Genomic DNA, 19646 nt, shown 5'->3' with positions numbered 1-19646 from the left:
GATGACTTCGCCCTGTACTCATCTGCGATGAGTACAGTGTCTAGGTGCACCGAGGGCACAAACTTCGTGTGCGCTCTGTTGTCGCCGCTGAGTTCGCGTTGAAGCGAGAGGCAGCACGAAGGTCAATTCGCTCGCTGCTTCTGCCGCGCTGTCTCTCTCCAGCGTTTGGACAGCGAGTGTGCGTGGTCATCGAGCAAGATGTGTTCATGTTTGCTTGTGCGTGTGTGACAACTAGCTTATTTTGGTTAGTTAGCAACAAGTTTATACGGCCGAAAAAACTACCATCCTTACTTCGTATAGCTGCAACTTTTCTTTTTTTGCCAGTTGCAATACGTAACCCATGCATGATTGCAAGGAAATATTCAGTACTACGTTAATCATTGGCTGACTTTTGCTCTGACACCGCAGTCTACAGTTTGTGTAACTGTTCTTGTCGCATAGCGGTCTCCTTCTTTTATTGGTTAAATAGGTCTAGTGAACCCTACCTAGCAAGGTTGTAAGTAAGAAAACGCTTCACCTTGTTTTTCGCACTTGTGAAAAGAGTGCTTAAAAATTGTTTTGTTTCAAGGAATGAATACGTTCCGACACTTAAATACGTAGATCTAGTTATTTTTTTCTTTTTTTTTTTCAATCAAACGGGCCAACTCACACTGAGTAACGGGTCACCGTAAGCCATTACACTATAGGTATTTGAGCACTGAAATCACTCGCCTATGTCGTTGGACATGATTAGCTCCATCATATGCCGGCAAGAAACATGCAAACAACAATCGAATCACGGAAGTGTTCACGAAGTACTGATGCAACAAACGCCTGCGCTTTGACGGGCTTGCTGCGAGCTGGAGCGCTGTCGATAACCGTGCTGAATGGATGAAACGGTACACCTCGATGACTGCTCCTATTTATGCATTACGTCCGCGCGTTACGTTAGGTAAGGCTGCTGTGACCGTCTTCGCCTTAGCGACGTTCAGAGTCTTGAGTGTATGGGAAGGCTTCAAGAAAGAATAACCATGCACGAGCAACGTAGCGACGACCACACTTTCGTGTGTGCGTTTGCGCGCTCGATTCCTGGAGGTCCCGTAGAAAAACTGGTCGGTCTTCGTTCAGAGGTGTCGGAAGTTGATCAATCGACGTCACAACAAAAAAAAGTTGTTCAATAGGCGAAGTGCGGCTGCCTGGGCGCGCTGGTCGTGTTGTCTGAAGGGTCCGAAGAGTTTCCGGCGAGCATGCTGGTCACACTCGTTCTGGTTTTGCTTGCGGACGAAGCGGCCGGACTTGAGGTGCGTAGATTGCGGTACGCTGTCAGTGTCGATGTCATTTCGCTGTTGTCATGGTGAGGTGCTGCGGTAGCCAGACCTTCCTGTAGGGTTGAAACACCTTTGGCATGCTCTCTGTGGATCTTATTAGCCCGAGTGCGACTAGTTCTCTGTGGTGTCGATGCTTTTTTAAAGCTCCCAGATTCTTCTGTTTTCGCTGCGCGTAACCTCAGCAGAAAGTCTTGAGCGGCGACATCGTTCACCGAGGTATGATAACTAGAGTCGACGCTCATTTCAGTTGAGGTAGTTGACACAGTCTCTGTAGAGCCTGCACGGATAAGTGTGACCTTTTTTCAAAACACATCAAGTGTAAAGAAGTCTCTGCTCTTTTTTAAATCGCAGGAAACTGCGTTGCGATAAATTAAGACTACTCGCTGTTGTGCTGCGTAGTTCCTGCAGTACAATGAAGACTAAATTATGAAGAAAAATCAATAGATAAAGGTATGATAAAACAATCAAGGCACACTACTTTAAGTGGGACAAGGAACTGCCTCAGGGCGTGTTGTCCAATATACATGGGTGTGCATTCGCCAAGCACTCACTTGGCCAGTAAGTCTTGGGCATTATTTGAGAACACGTCGGCCAACATTTGTTGGTCGTCCATTGTGACAGGGTCACCGACAGCGTTTTCTTATGCAGTTGCTGACAGTGTTGGCGAAGTTGTAGCCCAATACGAATGCGCCCTTTGGGTTATGCCGTGCACTCTAAACATGGTAGCCTTCGCAATATTCGCATATTTTTCGCAACTTAAAAGTAACCGGTTCTATTCGTATTACGATTGCACATTTTTTGCCCGGCCTAAAGTTAGCAGAAGTAGAACTGAAACTTACTAGACTTACTGCTGCGGCAGTAACTGCGCGTTTGGCGACCGGGCTCAAGGGATACTGACAATCGGGGCTGACAATGGGGTAGGTCAACTTACATCGCAAGGGAAACTGACAATCGGGGAGGCAGCACGGAAGGGAGGGCGGGGAGCAGCTTCGACTCTGCCAACAAGTGCGTACTTTGCACGCCCGTCCCCGGTCACTCGCGCCGTATCCTGGAAGTTATCTGCAGACGGCTGATACCTCTGTGCGCGCTGTGTTGTCGGCGCCCTTGCGTTGAAGCGATAGACCGCATGGAGGTCACTTCGCTCGCTGCTGCTGCCGTGCTTGCTTATACCAGCGTTTTGACAGCGAGTGTCCGCGCTCGTCCAGTGTTGATGTGTTCATGTTGGCCAGTGTGCGCTGACACCATGCTTGCGCATTCATTTAATAATCGAATGTTTCCAAGTTTATACAGCCGATAAAACTACTATCTTTACTTCGTATAGCTGTGTACTAATTTGCTATCGCAATAGATGCTTCGGCATTAGGGCGAAAGTGCGACTTTTTCACTCGCACACGCATCACACAGATTCACAGATTCACACAGTCACACCACAAATGGCCTGAATGCCGCCATTATTCAGAGCGAAGAGCGCCAGTTACCCTTAGAAATCGAAACTGTGCACCTTTATAAAATTGGGATGCGTAGAGAGTATCCAAATAACAATATTACAGAATCCCTGTAGGTTTGTTTTTACTGCAGCCACGCGGACTGGATTCGAATCAAATGAATAAGCTTGGCCAACCTTCGACGGTGAGAGATTCACCAGTGGCCTCGGCAGTGTCCGTGAAGGGAATGGTGCTTTCGACGAACCTACGGCGGAGTGGCATCAACGACGTCGTCTTCGGCTTAACTGCGGGCAAAAAAGGAGAAAAGGAAGCGGCGAGTGGAGCACAGCGTCGTCCTTTCCCTTCGTAACGTTGTTCTTCCCCAAAAAACAAGAAGCTGTTTCACTAGAATTGTTCGTAAGAGCCAATTTCAGCCAATCACAATGGTGGACGTCTCATTAGTGAAGGCGCCCAGCCAATGGTAAAGGTCACTTATCATCGAAAAGCTTTGTGAATGTTGCCAGAAAACCTGCATTAATGCTAAATTTATGTATGTATATTGGCACTTTGCCGGCAACATTCCTATTGATACGGCATATGCGTGTGTTAATAAGACGGCTAGCACTTGTTCACTGCCATAGATTTGCACGTGATTCAATCAAAATGTTACTAGCCTATAGAATAAATATCGTTCCCGCGTTAAGAGGAAGCCAGATGCTATTTCCCCCATTCAAGGGCATGTCAAACTCAGAATTAGCGTCGTTGTACAACTGGTCAATCAAAGAATGAAATTCGCTGCATTTAAGAGAGACTGCAGAATTTTACCGACTGTAGGAACCCGAAGGCGAATGCACAAAGCTCCTAGTTCGCAAGCGCTTCTTTCCTATGGCTGGGCGTCATCCCTAATAATATGTCCGTCATTCGGATTGGCTGCAATTCCCTCTTACGAACAATTACAGCGTGAGAGTTTCTTTTTTTTTAATACGATCCCAAAATATTAATGTAGGTCTCGTAGCTTTTATAGTAATTGCCACAAATCGTAAAGTACTTAAAAAACTCGAAACAAGAAGTTTACGAATCCGTAACCCTGCGCGAGAAATATATATCGCAGTTCTGTACACTGCACGTATTAGAGGATGTTAAGCGGATAAGTATGTAAGTTTAGAGCTTGCATGAAATTGTTTGGGCTTTCACGAGGGTTTCTAAAAAGTAATATCTCGCGAATCAGTGGCATAGTTGACAGCAATGTGAAATATATCGATGTTGTTCGCTTTACATGGCTCACCGTAGTCGAAGTTGACGGAATTCTGTCATATTTTGTTTCCGGTTTACAGAGTTGTAAACTTGATGCCCCAGTATTCATGTATTCAGTGGTTTCCAACATAATAATACTGTTGGCGCATATAAACAATCTACTTCTACAGTCGGTAGATCTGCACAATTTTTTTTTTACTGTAACAAACCACTCTACTTCTACAGTCGGTGGATTTGAACTTTTCTTTAATTCAATAAATCTCAACAAATTCAGTGCAGAGTATGACGACAGAGTGCAGAGTGCATCATGAGCAGCAAGGAGAACCACTGCGACAATAAAACAAACATTCCGCAACCTTGTCGATGAGAAGGAAGAATCTTCTTATCGTGTCGCACCGGCATTCTGTAGCAATCGCTTTATGAGACATTCTGAGCACCGTTTGCGGCGTCGGCCTGTATAGGTCTGCGTGGCTTCACCGTAATGATCTCATCCTCCCACTACGTCAAAGATAATAATGGTCACTGCAGAATAAGACGAGGCACATCGGCCTGCAGCATTCTTGCTAGGGCAGAATTTGGGATAGCTGGTCACTCACGATGACCTAATAACAGCGCGTACAACGAGAGACGGACATAGAAGAAACCAACACCGTGCTGACTTCCATCTGATCATTATTTGCCAACGGGCGTATAGTTATAGCCGACACAGTGAAAGAAAGGAAAGAGAAAACAGTGTACACAATTTTTCTTGTCGAGAAGAAAGTTGGCAGGCTTACACGCACATCGCTAGCCAAGTCTGGCAATCCGATCTGCTTCGATGGACGCCCGCTCGCCGAAGCAGTACTTGTCAAAAATTTTAAAAATTTTCAATTCCTGGTTGCCTTATACGACGGGAATTTTAAGCAGCAAATGCATCCTTCATCTCTACGTAACCAGTCTCCAGTAATTGTGGTAATCTCGTACGTTCGGCCCCACTCAGATATTCGAAGAAATCGAGCGTCAAATTCTTGAGTATTTCGATTTAAACAAGCGTATTCATTCCATCAGCGTGTAGAAATTATAATACTCGCGCGGGTATTGAATAAAGGGAGTGATTCCGTGTTCGAGCACAAGTGATGTCATACTTACACATGCCTATTGCGCTGAAGAACCATTCTGCAAAGAAAGAATTGTGGAAATAAATGATTACGCTGCTGCAAAGAGCTCATTTTTGTTTAATACAAGGCTTATTTTCCGTGGCTGGCTCATGCTCCATTATTTGTGATTGCAGGAATGCTTACCGGCGAGCTATTTACTTGCGGCAATTTATTGTAGAGGCTCGTAGGTTGCGTTGCAGGAAGTTGTCGACTCTACACAGCCTTTGCTCAACGTGTTGTGAAGGCTCAATGTATTTGCACTTTTATTGCATATCTTTATATTCGTTCTAACTGTTGTAACGTCGTAACTGTAGCAACCCTGTATTATTGTTACATTCCTCTTTCTAACTTTCATGTAATTATCTGATCGTTTTTCACGTCTTTAAGTCCAACCGCTAAATAATGCATCTGCTAGGTGAAAGAGGACATAAATGAAGTAAATGAAAAAATAATTTGACGTGACCTAGATTTATTTATTTATTTATCCTGCAGTCCTGTTATTGGGCTATAGCAGGAGTGAGGAAAATAAAACCTTAAATTAGCATAAACAAGGCAAACACGATCAAATAACTGAAGCAGCTAACATAGACAAACGAACACAAAAATGTAAAGGAAAACCTAATTCACATAAAGCAAATTATATGTTCGACAAGTACTCTCTGATGGCAACAAAAGCTAATTTATTGAGAGGAAATTAACAGTACAGCACACTGAATTCCAGTGCTTGATTGCACGTAAAAAAGTAAAACGATTTTGACGCGTTGGTGTCAGCAAGAAATGGCATCATGTTCAAATCATGAGAAATATGAGTGCAATGTTCTTCAGCAAATATGGTATGTTTGCATTGGCAAAATCCAGAGACAGAGTTAATGACGACATGCAGAAACTTAGAGAGATTGAATGTGATAACGCTGCCAGATTTTCTGGAGGTTTAGGGAATGCAGCGCCTGAACCTGCAGAACACAGCTATTTCTGCGAGATGTGTTTAAATAGATGTGTTTAAAAGTCACATGCGATAAAAGGCACTCGCTGCTGTCGCACAAAAAAAAAACATGCTGCTCGGCGAAAATGACAAGCAGGTGTTGACGAGTGACGTGATAGGGCTGCTTATATCGACTTACTCTGGTTTGATGCGTAGGCGTACAGCATTGCCAGCAGAAGGAGCATCAAGACCAGAATGCAGCAGATGAGGCACGCGTCACCGCTGGCCTCCTTCCTCGCCCATTTGCTGAGAAGGAAAGACTTCGTGATTCGCGTACTTTGGTCGAGTCGGTAATTGACACAATCGACCTGTTGTACACTGGGCTGAAATGCGATACGAAGAACCACACTCTTGTCGTGTGTTATTGCGTGCCTTAACTTCTTGGCGCGTCTACTGGAGGGCATATACATACAAATACATCCATACTAGTCTCACAGTCATGAATTGGAACCAATTCGTGTTCCCTATGTGGAAAACTATGCGTTCTTACGTGACAAGACCACGATCTGATTATAAGTCACGCTGCAGGGGGACTGCAGGTTAATTTTGACCAGCTGCACTTCTTTAACACGTGCCTAAATCTAGGTACGCGAGTTTTTTGGGATTTCGCGCCCCCCTCTCCATCGAAGTGCGGCCGCCGCGGCAGGAATCGAGCCCATGACCTCAAGCTCAGAAGCGCAACGCCGTAGCCACTATGCAACAGTGGCGAGTCTGACATTCTCTCTTCCAGTCTTTAGGTACGCGCTTGTTGGACCTGCACCGACGAACCAACTGTCCTAAGTACCGAATTCGCTAAGTACCGAATGTATTTGTTCCGGTATCGGATGTCCACCAGGCGACCGCTGGGCAGCTTGAGACCCTTGTAGAAGTAGCTGCGCGATCGCTGTTTGCGTTCTCGTTCCTCTGGGCTGGCGAGGGACGAGGTGTCCGTGGACCTGCGTGGGCACCACCCGTCGCGGTCAGCACGCGCCGTCTCTCACGATCAGCACAAATTCAACGCGATCACGAGGAAAAGAATCCCACATGCCACTTACGCCTGATTTACTTCGATGTTTCGAATATAACCGGTGTGTAAGTACATAGTAAACGTTCTTTAGTCAACTAACTTACATAGACAACGCAAATTGAATCGAGCGATATTTTCTTATTTAATTTAGAGAGTTGCAAAACGTAACAAACAGGGGGAGATATTGTAGTGAGCGACTGAGTTGGAATCTCCAGATAGGATATGTATAAAAGAATAGGAGTGGCAGTGACAGTATATAAATGCTGATTGGTATATCACAATTAGGAAAAAACTAACTTCAGACACTAATATAGAAAATTTTAACTATCGAAAGAAAATCATCTGTACCAAAGGTATATACGTATATATTCTTGCACACCTTGCAGAAAAATCGAGCTCGTTGCGATTACTTCATTCAAAATTGTAATTGATCGTGCTGTCACGCGAAAGTAATTGAGCAGTTACTAAACTGTATTCATTACTTTACTTTACATACATACGTTACGTTACTTTACATTACATACGTTACTTTCCTCACAACCTTTATTACCATGGCACAAAGGTAGTAAATAAAACGAGTTGGCCCGACTCTTTCACTCAGTAGTCTGCAGCCCTTACACTAACTGCTTTTCAAAATGTTCGTCCGTCACCTGTCATTTGCGTGGAAGTTACTACTTGTGACTCGGGGAGAGAAGGCGAATGAGTAGAGAGAAGGCAAACCAAAGCTAACACGTACTCATAATCGTCTCCCTTCTTCTTGTGTTGTCGCCTGCAAAGTGAGAAAGGACAGACAACAAATTCGATGTTAGTCTTCTTATTTGTTTATAGTGTCACGTGGTAGTGACGGTGAAGAAAGAAGCAGTACGGTGGAATACAAAACTAGCTTTTATTGGGCGAACCTGTGCCCACAAAACAGGCTACACTTATAGCACAACGAAAGCGGCGAACACAGTCGGCGATCGTCGAAAATCTGATCAGCGGGTCAAGCGCGTCGGCTTTTATACAGCAATCATCGAATGTTCCAGATTAAACGTTGGGTCCCGCATGCCTTCTAAAATGTTCTACACCATTCGTGTCAAGCGATGAAATCAGATAACACAACGTTCGGCGACAACAGACAGCGGGTAGAAGCATCGATAACTTTCCAGAAACTTCGGATACATACAGGCGCGTCCCGCGCTGTGCGATAACATTTGTTCGGCGGCAAAACTTGTCGCCCGATAGAGACAAGTACACGTGTCAATACCCCCCTCTTAAAAAGCATCGACCCGATGCTGCAAACAAATCAAAGTAATAAGTAAGCACTCATAGCAAAGAATAAAGCAAAATAAGGAAAGTTCGTTAGCGTCCGTAAAATGGTTTCAGACGCACCACGTGGACCACTTCAGGTCGTGCGCGACGTCGCTGTGAATGCGAAATGCCGTCTGGCACGACCTCATAGTCCAGTGCGCCAATACGTCGGATGACCTTGTAGGGTCCGAAATAGCGTCGCAATAGTTTCTCACTCAGTCCCCGTCGGCGTATCGGGGTCCATACCCAAACACGGTCGCCGGGCTGGTACTCGACGAAGCGTCGTCGGAGATTGTAGTGTCGGCTGTCGGTCCTCTGCTGGTTCTTGATTCGCAGGCGGGCGAGCTGTCGGGCTTCTTCGGCGCGCTGGAGATAGGCAGCGACGTCAAGATTCTCTTCGTCCGTTACGTGCGGCAGCATGGCGTCGAGCGTCGTCGTCGGGTCCCTGCCGTAAACCAACTTGAACGGCGTGATCTGTGTTGTTTCTTGCACCGCCGTGTTATAAGCGAATGTTACGTACGGCAGGACGGCATCCCAGGTCTTGTGTTCGACGTCGACGTACATCGCTAGCATGTCGGCGAGGGTCTTATTCAGCCGCTCCGTAAGACCATTCGTCTGCGGGTGGTAAGCCGTTGTCCTCCTGTGCCTTGTCTGACTGTATTTCAGAATGGCTTGGGTGAGCTCCGCTGTAAAGGCCGTTCCTCGGTCGGTGATGAGGACTTCTGGGGCGCCATGTCGCAGCAGGATGTTCTCGACAAAGAATTTCGCCACTTCGGCTGCGCTACCTTTCGGCAGTGCTTTTGTTTCAGCGAAGCGGGTGAGGTAGTCCGTCGCCACGACGATCCACTTATTTCCGGTTATTGACGTCGGAAAGGGTCCCAGCAAGTCCATCCCGATCTGCTGGAATGGTCGGCAAGGAGGCTCGATTGGCTGTAGTAATCCGGCTGGCCTTGTCGGCGGTGTCTTGCGTCGCTGACAGTCTCGGCATGTTCTGACATAACGGGTGACGTCGGCGGTCAGGCGCGGCCAATAATACTTTTCTTGTATCCTCGATAGTGTCCGGGAAAATCCGAGGTGTCCAGCGGTCGGATCGTCATGTAGGGCATGCAATACTTCTGGACGAAGTCCTGACGGGACAACAAGAAGGTAATTGGCGCGGACTGGCGAGAAGTTCTTCTTCACGAGTAGACTGTCTTGAAGCGTGAAGGAAGATAATCCGCGCTTAAATGCCCTGGGGACAACGTCGGTGTGCCCTTCCAAATAATCGACGAGGCCTTTAAGTTCCGGGTCCGCTCGTTGTTGTTCAGCGAAGTCTTCCGCGCTTATTATTCCAAGGAAGGCGTCGTCATCCTCGTCATCTTGCGGCGGCGGGTCAATGGGGGCGCGTGATAGGCAATCGGCGTCTGAGTGTTTTCGTCCGGACTTGTATGTTACAGTGATGTCGTATTCTTGTAGTCTGAGGCTCCACCGGGCCAGCCGTCCTGAGGGATCCTTTAAATTCGCTAGCCAACACAAGGCGTGATGGTCGCTGACGACTTTGAATGGCCTGCCATATAGGTAAGGGCGAAATTTCGCTGTAGCCCAAACGATGGCGAGGCATTCCTTTTCGGTTGTAGAATAATTGCCTTCCGCTTTTGACAACGACCGGCTAGCGTAAGCTATCACGTGTTCATGTCCATCTTTTCTCTGGACCAGGACGGCTTCCGGCTGCGGTGGTTCTGGTTGCACCTCAGGAACTCCAAGGGATCGGTGCACCTCTTCCTTCACGATGTCGGCGATAGAGGCCACTTGAGGCTGCGACGAAGGCAAGACCTTGCGCAGTTCTTCGCGCACAATGGCCCTGATGGTCTCGCGCAGATCTTCCGTGGCCAGTGATTGAATTCCTGCGTAGTGGGTAGAGCTTGTGCGGCGGTTGAATTGCCGGTTCCGCATTTCGAGTGTCTTCTCAATGCCGGTGGCCTCGCGAAGGAACTCTGCTACGGTCGTCGGTGGGCTTCGTACCATTGCGCCGAAAAGTTCTTCCTTCACACCACGCATGAGTAGGCGTACTTTCTTTTCCTCGGCCATATCCGGGTCGGCGTGGCGGAACAGGCGGTTCATTTCTTCCGTGAATATGGCGACGTTCTCGTTAGGTAGCTGCACTCGGGCGTCCAGCATAGCTTCGGCCCTTTCCTTGCGCACGACGCTTGTAAAGGTGCGCAGGAAGCCGGTACGGAACAGGTCCCATGTTGTCAATGTCGACTCCCTGTTCTCGAACCACGTTCTCGCGGCGTCTTCTAGGGCGAAGTATACATGCCGCAATTTGTCGTCGGAGTCCCAGTTGTTGAAAGTCGCGATTCGCTCGTACGTCTCCAGCCAGGATTCCGGGTCTTCAGTTGCTGCTCCATGGAAGGTCGGTGGGTCCCGAGGTTGTTGCAGGACAACGGGGGTCGCTGGGGCAGCCATTGGGGTTGTCTTGGCCACGATCTTCTTGGTCTTCTCAGGTAGAAGTCCGTGTTCCGGGGGCAGCTGTTGTAGACGACGGCTTACTCGATGGTCCGTGACTACGTTGGTGCTCTCTTTACGGTCCGGGCTTGGATCACGGCTTGTCGGGGGCGTCCGGTACATGGACCAAAAGCACCTCCACCAGATGTCACGTGGTAGTGACGGTGAAGAAAGAAGCAGTACGGTGGAATACAAAACTAGCTTTTATTGGGCGAACCTGTGCCCACAAAACAGGCTACACTTATAGCACAACGAAAGCGGCGAACACAGTCGGCGATCGTCGAAAATCTGATCAGCGGGTCAAGCGCGTCGGCTTTTATACAGCAATCATCGAATGTTCCAGATTAAACGTTGGGTCCCGCATGCCTTCTAAAATGTTCTACACCATTCGTGTCAAGCGATGAAATCAGATAACACAACGTTCGGCGACAACAGACAGCGGGTAGAAGCATCGATAACTTTCCAGAAACTTCGGATACATACAGGCGCGTCCCGCGCTGTGCGATAACATTTGTTCGGCGGCAAAACTTGTCGCCCGATAGAGACAAGTACACGTGTCAATAGCGTAGACGTGACACGGAAATAGACCGCAAACTAGACGGCACACAGCGCTTACGTCAAACAACGTAGTTATTACCGGTTTTCACAGCCGTACTTATACCCCTCAAAAGCGTCATATGATACGTGTACTTTGTCAGGTTAACACAAGCAAAACCACAGAAACCACAGCCAGACACCTTTGAGGCCACAGTAAATATTATAGTGTGGCTACATGAGTCACGGCAACGAGTTCTTGCGTAAACGTAAGTTACCCTAATATTTTGCATTAACAGGAAGCTTATCATTAGGCAACCAATCATAAGCGTGAGTGAGTGGCACGCCTAAAATGACGCGTACACACCTCATCTTCGCCTCCAGGTAGGCGTCATAGCTGCCGCAAGGGTACGCAATAGATGGATCCAGCAGTGTTCCCGGCTTATTCGGTGACACGAGGGGAGAGATGGCGACTGGGTTGTGACGAGCAGGTGGAGCAAGGCGTAGCGGGTACCTGCACCGCGAAAACCAGAGGGCTGTGTGATTGCCGAGATAATTTTCAGCGCTTGTAAAACTAAATAACCACTTTTGTCATGGCGTACACATCGGTGTACGCGTCTCGTGTGACTCAGTTCTGTCCATTGATGTGAAGGGGGAAAAATAATCAGGGAGTACCAATGTCGAATTGATAATTTTTGTGAGTGATAGCTTGCTCTGTTGTACCGCTCTTCGCCGCACATGCCCTTCGCGGTATGTATCCTTCGTGACAGCATAACGACGACGTTCCGCCCCCGAAAGGCATCGTTGACGGGCTTCCAGAGCCCTGAGAGAGTTCTCCATGGGAAGACGCATAATCATCATGAGAAATCCACTCTGGGAGATTGGCGAATAATAGCCACATGCCACTATCAGATACACAGTGTCAAAGCTGTCTTTTCAGGAAACTTTCACACTGACACATACACGGTGGCCCAACCAAGTGAACCAAGCTGTCTACTGAGCTGCACACTAGCCAGCAGCAAGTTGTCTATTCGGGCGCATACCAAATGAATGGCACATACCCTGTGCCATATGTTGTCTGTTCGCCAAGACATCAGTCGGCGCATACCTAATGACCCATGTTGGCGTTACTCCCATAAACAGCCAGAAGCATACAAGCCGCAACTCTCTTTATCTCTACTGCTCTTAAATCGATCCTAAGGTTTTGCTTTTTATTTCTTTCAGCTCATTTTTACTGCGCGTCCAACAGAATAGTTTAACGAGCCTTGTTTTTTATGCGGAACTAACCAAAAAGTGGGTTACAGTTAAGTTTTGAACGTGCGAATAAAACCCTAATGCTCGCCCTCGAGAGGAGAGCTTTAAAGTACTGTTCAACGCAAGGCCTGACACTCAGCTTGGCCTCAACCTTGACAATATGTCGAAGTGCTATGCCACAGATACGGACATTCTAGTTGCACGCAGGTTCAACCTAGTAACTGGGACATCCATCTAAATATGTTCTCCTTACTTTGGGGAACTGTTGTAACAAGGTTCCAGACCCGGCCAAAAGCAAACCCGATGCTTTAGCGTCTTCCCAGCGCGTTGCACTGTCTTCGTGGTTACGCGTTACTGTACGACGTGCGATGCATACAGGAAAAAGCTTGGGCTATCTCGACGCGAGACCAGGCGCCACTGTGCTACAGCTCTTCTGGAACTCCTGCGTACTGTGGGGCAGCCAACCTTGGCTCGATAATGAACCCAACAAGAAATGCTCGGATTCTCGCTACAGCAGGAACCGATGTGGAACGAATTAAGCGCGCGGTGAAGTCGAGGCTCACCGTGCGCGTGTCCTCGGCGTAGGTACCAGTGGACGCGGCTGCGTCACAAGAGGGTATGCCGGACGTTGTTGCCATATGGCAGCTGGGTAGCTGGGACTGCTGACATATGGCGCTTCCACGGCCCACTTGGTGGCGTCCGGTTGACGCTGACGGCAGTGAGCGGGTATCATTATAAGAACCTTGGCTCAAAGCCGTCAGGGCTGATGATGATGATGATGGCCTCATGTTATGGCTCATACCCACGCTGGGGCACCCTCTTCTTCTTCATCTCTTTGCCAACAGCCTTGTGATCACGAGAAATATATTCCATGACACGCAGGTGGCAGAACATTCCATGTCGTTTTTTTTTTTAAGAATTTGAATGTGACTTGCCCAGGAATTCTGCTGCGAATACTTGTATCTTCTACATATCCTACCGCTTCATCTGCCTCTCGAAACACAGAAACGCCGTTTGTTATCAGTATGGATTGCTGCACGGACCGGACCTCGGCACCTATAGCCCAACCGCTTCCATAGCCCCACCCTGCAACCCCCATACCCTGTCCAGGACATGGAACCATCCCTTGCGCAAACAGTTGTTTTGAAGCGGTAGCCTTGCTTAGTTACTTCAGCCTTTTAGACTCTCGGGAGATCTCGCACAATAAACAGTGACCTACCCAGTGACCCAAGTTGAAGTTGTCGACTAGCTTGGGCCACTGTATATATGCTCGCAGCTGTATTGCCGAGCAGACAACAAGGCCCACTGGGTATGTGCTGTACATAGAACATGCTGCTTGCTCTGCTGGTCTATAGATAGTCTGGGTATTCGTCACTGGGTATGCGCCCGAACAGGCAAGTTTGACACTGCGTATATAGTAATGGTATGTGTCCATCCTTGATCAATCCCCCGGAATGAATGTGCCAAAGCGACAAATGGGGCACAAAGCCTTAGGTGTTGCTACGCGTCCACTGAACGCTACAGGAAAGAGCCGTTGCTGGGAAGACGACGACGAAAAGGACGCTGTCATTCTGCCCCCGAGCTGAACCCCGAACCCACTGCCGCCCGATTCATGGCCAATCCCCCGTAGTGGGTTGTGCTATATCTACAGGCTCCAAACCAAACCAAACCAAACCGAGCTGTCCACCATTTTGTTGAGAGCTTTTCATATCAGTGTAGATGCACCCTGTACATAATCGGAACCCGTGTTTTCTTTTAAGTAACGTTTTTAGTGGACATATTAAAGCGATGGAACCCCATCCGCAAAAGACACTAAGCCGCGTCGGCCTCGGCTGCTTTATGAATACATGGCCACTGCAACGAAGTGGGAGCCAGGATACTCAATATAATGGTGTTGCTACACAGTTTGAACTGGGGCAGCTGTGATTAAAAGATTATATTCTGTGTTGTGGCATCATTCGGCAGTGTTGTTGGCAGCGAGATTGCCACTTAGCGTGTGGGCTGATGTGCCCATAAGGTTTAATGAGCCAGGGATATGAAGGGGATATGCGGTACGTTGCAAAAGAAAGGTATCGCTGACTTCGACAGACATCTTATTTATTCATTCATTGTTGCTTGTGCCAGTGGGGTCGGGTATTCTACGCTGTGCGGCGAATAGTCTCGCATGCGCCGGCGATGTTTGTGAGGGAGAAGAAGTAGAGGAGCAAGCAAGCTTTGCCTTTGTCCGACTTTTCCGGGAACTTGCATTAGGTAAGAAGTTTATCGAGTTGAACGCACATTTGGGTCTCTGGGTTGCATCGCGGATGTTTAGTCTGCTTCCATTATTTAGTAACGTGAGCGGTGTCGCCGACAATTCTTTGAAGGGTGGCGTCATGAGCCATCAGTTACAGTGAATAGGGAGTCCCATATTACTTGAGACTTCACACTATGGCTTCAAGAACATGTCTTCGTTAAAACGTGTATTCGGGAGCTTAACCAGCTTGCGTGCATGTTGTTCAAGAATACTGGTGCCAAGCGCGTACAGAACATCAGATGAAAGGAATCGCATCGCCCGCAGGACAATTCTGATGGAGCTGTTCCGGGGCAAGACGCTGCTTCGCAAGGACGGCAGCCTACACGCGGCCGACGACGTGCTCAGCGAGACCGGGGTGCTGGCGCTGTACTTCTCGGCCGGCTGGTGTCCCGCGTGCCGCATGTTCACGCCAGTCCTGGCCGATGCTTACAGGCAGACCAAAAACCACAAGGTCGAGGTCGTGTTTGTCTCGTCGGACCGCTCCATCTTCGCCATGCTGCGGTACATGCGTCAGAGCCACGCCAACTGGTACGCCGTCAAGTACGGGGATCCCCTCCGTCAGTGAGTATGGTATACTCTTACGCTGTTGCAAGTTGGCAAGGAATCGCGGCACTTAGAGGCTGGCTTGCAGACACCAACACACGCAAAGCCCTGCTCAAAAACTTGTTTGCCGCAACGAGGACACGGTGAATAAGGAAGACACAATGACGACTGCGTGGGTGGTCGTGTCGTCGTCAATGTGTCCTTCATTTACGTGTGTCCTCCTCCTTGCAAATATTTGTTTCATCAAATACCAACTGGGCCAAGAATCAGTTGCCTTGAAATAGGACCTTCCTGCTTTTTTCGTCACTATGCAATCTTTCAGTGGATAGTCCGCGGTTATGTTGTCCTGTTAGTTTCACTTGTGTGTCTATTTGCACGCATGCCTTTTATTACCATATACTTTGCGAATTCGTCATAACGTTGGCGAACGATCGGCTTGCACACTCCCAACGAAATGGACTCAAGGCAAAAGGTTCGGATATAGTCAAAGCAGATATGTTCCCCACTCTTGATACCACTGGAAGGATCAGGCCTACCGCATATCCCTTGCATACATCACTATTAGTATGATTCCACGTCAGTTCCCCTAAGCAAGTTGAACATTTTTGCAAGTGTGTTTCACTTAGAGGAACACGCTAATAGGAAATAATAACAATTAGGTGAAATGCGTCATACAAGTGGAAAGCATTTGAAAATTGTTCCGCTTTGGAAGACATTTCCAGTTATTGTTCCACTTAGTGAAACTTTTGTAGAATGATGTTAAGAGTGATATAGAGGGGCAGTAACAAGAAGCTCGACTGAAGAAAGGGCGGACGCTCAAGGGCATTCCTTCCGCATAAATTCCGTTTAGTGAGGGGAACAATTTCGAAAATATGTTTCGCATAATTTAAGCTACTGGGAACAAGATTAAAGGTTATCGACGGTCGCGGGAATGCTTGGCTCCTGGCAGATCAGAAAGTGAATTCTTTCTTCGTTTATTCCGTTTTGCATCAGTGACTGCTCCGGGTTCTTGCGCTACACCATACGTCAAAAACCATTTAATTTTATTATGGCACTCAATGATAATGACAGAAGTACGCAAAGAAAAAAAAAACTGTGGCCGCATAGCCATTGGCTAGTAGAGGGGAACATTTACGAAATCGTCAGTTTGTCGGCTGTCATCTACGCACACACATGAATTTTATGTATATATTCTTATACATAAAATATTGACGATATCGAAATATACGATATCTGTTTTAATTACCTAGTTGCTTAGCCGCAAATTGGCTGTTGCATGTCTTCCTTGATTTTTTAAGCCTAGAAATGATAATTACTATAGTTTCGAGAACCTAAATTACGTTTGTCCTTGTAGTTCACATTCAGTTGAAGTAGGGTGATCCCAATCGAAGCTTCATCCTCAGTTTCCCTTTTTTTTTCGTTCGTCTTCGTAAATTAAGGGAGCTGTTCGTCAAGTACGGCGTCACCGGCATTCCAGCTCTGGTCGTCATCAAGAAAGATGGCAGCGTGGTCAATCCTGATGCACGTCTTGACGTCACAACCAAGGGACACCAGGCATTTCTCGATTGGCTAGCCTTCTCGTAATAGCCGAGGCAAGAAAATCCGGCTCAGTTACGCCGAAAGATGTGGTGGCTAGCTTTCAAGATACTCTAGGAACATGTATCGAATAAGAGAGACAGATTATCATTTCTTTTTTCCGGGTGCTTCTGCCTCCGGGATCATTCGTAGAGTCACGCTTGCGTGCACAATGCAGAAGTGCGGGTGTTGAGTAATCTGCTTCGAGAAGACTTCTGTGTCGATAACGTGCTTACCAGAGTGTTAGGGGACTACATTAAAGAGCCGTCGTGATTTACGAATTTGATTTCCAACATCATGACAGACATAACTGATGCAAGGCACTTCTAGTCACCACACCACCGCAAATAACTCCTGCTGCCTCTCTTGTGCAAGATAATCTGTTTTTTGTTATAGTTATAGAAATCAAATATGGGGAGACTATGTAACTGTGACTGTTTTTCTGCTCAGTGCCTGGTGTTATGAATGCTAGAGTTCGTAACTGGCGCAGCGTGTTTTGAGCCAACCATGAAGAGCTCAACCTCTGTGTGCGAGATCGGTTGTTACTACGGTAACCGAACGTGCCAACTTTCATATTTATGTAATGTTTGGATCGCGGCACGTAAACGAATCATCGCGATTCACGCAACACATAAGCAGCTCATAGGCGATACATACATAGGCGGCTGCACCGAGCAGTGCAGCCAAAATTGCAGGTTTCGTCTTGATGTTACGTGAATTTTTGGACTGAGCACCGAACTCCGATTACTGTTGTAATTGCACAGAGCAGATATAAGCGAACACCTTCAATTCTATGCGCTATTCCTTATTCGAAACGGTTGGCGATAGCTTAATTGTTTTGGCTTAAATATCAGCATTCCTAGCAGCGGTATATAAACTCGGCGTCGAAAGTTCACAGACTACGGAAACTGAGAAAAAAAAAAGTAAATTTCCGCAGCTTGGTCGCGCCGCCTGGTATCGGAATTTTTCCAGTCTGTTGTAGTATATGCGAGCAGCACAGTGTGCTGTACGGTTCGACTGGTAGCGGCCACGAACTGTTAAAAAATTCGGCATTTTCTCAGACTGCGCGGTTCGTGTAAACTTTTGACGCCAACTTTGAGATGTCCCATGCTGCTGTCACTGAGCGTCGCACGCGACCTCCCCGAACGCTCATTCTCATGCAAGTCTTCGCGGCCTTTTGCGATCTCACAGCACCACCACCTTGTATCGTGTGCGTCTGAGCAAGAAGACACACACACAGTGGTTGGGCATCAAAAAACTGCCTGTCTCTTCATTATGTTTGCTTTTATATCTTCGTGTAAGAGTGTGCCACATGTGCAGAAGTGGTTAGGGAAAGAAGGATGCGCTGCTATCAGCTCCTCTGCTTCCGTGGTAGCCAAGTATGATACAGCTTTCCCTTAACGAAAAAAAAAAAGGAAGCACTTTATGACTAAGAATAAGTAAGACTAAGTAAGAATAGCTAGGAGACGACGGAAATTCGCTTCGTTTTGCAGCCATTGAGGCTTGTTGCACTGACGGGGCGACCTGCGGGGCTCTGCTTCCGATGCCTCCACTTTGGGGAAGACCTGTATGTTGGCTTGCGGATGACCAGTGAACCCGGGCGCACTTTGGCCTTGTTCTGAAGGCCTCTGGCTTTCGTTTTGTAGGCTACTCTTTTCAGCGTTGCTGTTGCCTATCCTGCGGTATTTTTCCCGCGTTTGAAGCAGGTGCTGTCTGTTCCGCCTTAGAAGCCTTCCATCCTCGGTCTCCACGATGTGGGACCGGCGAGCTACTTCTTGAAGCACTCTTGTCTTACGTGACCAGTTGTTGTCCAGTATGCGTACCATGTCTCCTTGCTGCAAAAGGTGCAGCGTTTTGCCCCTGGCCTGCTGCTGATGCTCGAGTTTTGGGCATCCCAGCTCAGTGCTGTATTCCGGAACGTTGGTACGCAGGCGCCTTCCCTGTAACAGTTGGGCAGGTGAATGGCCATCCTCTAGTACAGACACACGATAAGACAAGAGTCCTAACCAAAAATCGTCGCAAGATTCAGTGGTCTTTTTCATAATGCGCTTAACTGTCTGTACTCAATTTTCAGCAAGTTCATTTGGTATCGGAAATCGCGGGCTTCATGTAATGTGCTCAAAATCATATCGCCTTGCGAAGTCGGCGAACTCTTTGGATGCAAATTGAGGCCCATTGTCTGTAAATACTTGCACAGGATTTCCGTAGCACGCGAATATCGCGGATGTTTTTTGTACCACCTCATGGGCCGTCATTGTAGACAACTTTTCCACTTTAGGAAAGTTGGAGTGCGCATCGAACACTACCAGGTGCTCTTCCCTGGCAAAATGGAATATGTCGATGCCCACTCTGTACCCCGGCATACTAGGTGTCGGGCGCAAAATAAGGGACTCGGACTGCTGCTTGTACGCATATTTTTCGCATGCGTTGCACGACGAATCATTGATTCAATGCTACTGTCTAGTCCAGGCCAAAAAATAAGTGCGCGCGCTCTTGCCTTGCACTTATTCTTACCCAGATGACGTGCGTGTACATTTGTTAGCATTTCGCTCCTCATGGACTTG

The 19646-nt window shown here is 47.6% G+C and overlaps 3 protein-coding genes across 3 annotated transcripts; 1 reads left to right on the top strand and 2 right to left on the bottom strand.

Moving 5' to 3' along the window:
* Positions 1-62: 62 nt before the first annotated feature.
* On the bottom strand, positions 63-6399 carry LOC126539413 (uncharacterized). The gene is made up of 4 exons (XM_050186237.3): positions 6243-6399; positions 5114-5140; positions 2929-3036; positions 63-1584 (listed from the first exon to the last, which is right to left on the bottom strand). The coding sequence occupies exons 1-4, from the start codon at positions 6286-6288 to the stop codon at positions 1154-1156; spliced, it is 612 nt and encodes a 203-aa protein (XP_050042194.1). The 5' UTR covers positions 6289-6399; the 3' UTR covers positions 63-1153.
* Positions 6400-6836: 437 nt separating this feature from the next.
* On the bottom strand, positions 6837-13404 carry LOC129386914 (uncharacterized). Its single transcript, XM_055075320.1, has 4 exons — positions 13235-13404; positions 11785-11931; positions 7846-7878; positions 6837-7038 (listed from the first exon to the last, which is right to left on the bottom strand). Exons 1-4 carry the CDS (start codon positions 13402-13404, stop codon positions 6837-6839), a joined length of 552 nt encoding a protein of 183 aa, XP_054931295.1.
* Positions 13405-15238: 1834 nt separating this feature from the next.
* LOC126539410 (nucleoredoxin-like protein 2) lies at positions 15239-17091 on the top strand. The gene is made up of 2 exons (XM_055075319.2): positions 15239-15525; positions 16947-17091. Exons 1-2 carry the CDS (start codon positions 15239-15241, stop codon positions 17089-17091), a joined length of 432 nt encoding a protein of 143 aa, XP_054931294.1.
* Positions 17092-19646: the final 2555 nt, after the last annotated feature.

The sequence above is a fragment of the Dermacentor andersoni genome, chromosome 11 (assembly GCF_023375885.2).
Source record: "Dermacentor andersoni chromosome 11, qqDerAnde1_hic_scaffold, whole genome shotgun sequence".
Lineage (NCBI taxonomy): Eukaryota > Metazoa > Arthropoda > Arachnida > Ixodida > Ixodidae > Dermacentor > Dermacentor andersoni.
The sequence above is the reverse complement of the archived record's forward strand: the minus strand, read 5'-3'. Positions and strand labels throughout refer to the sequence as shown.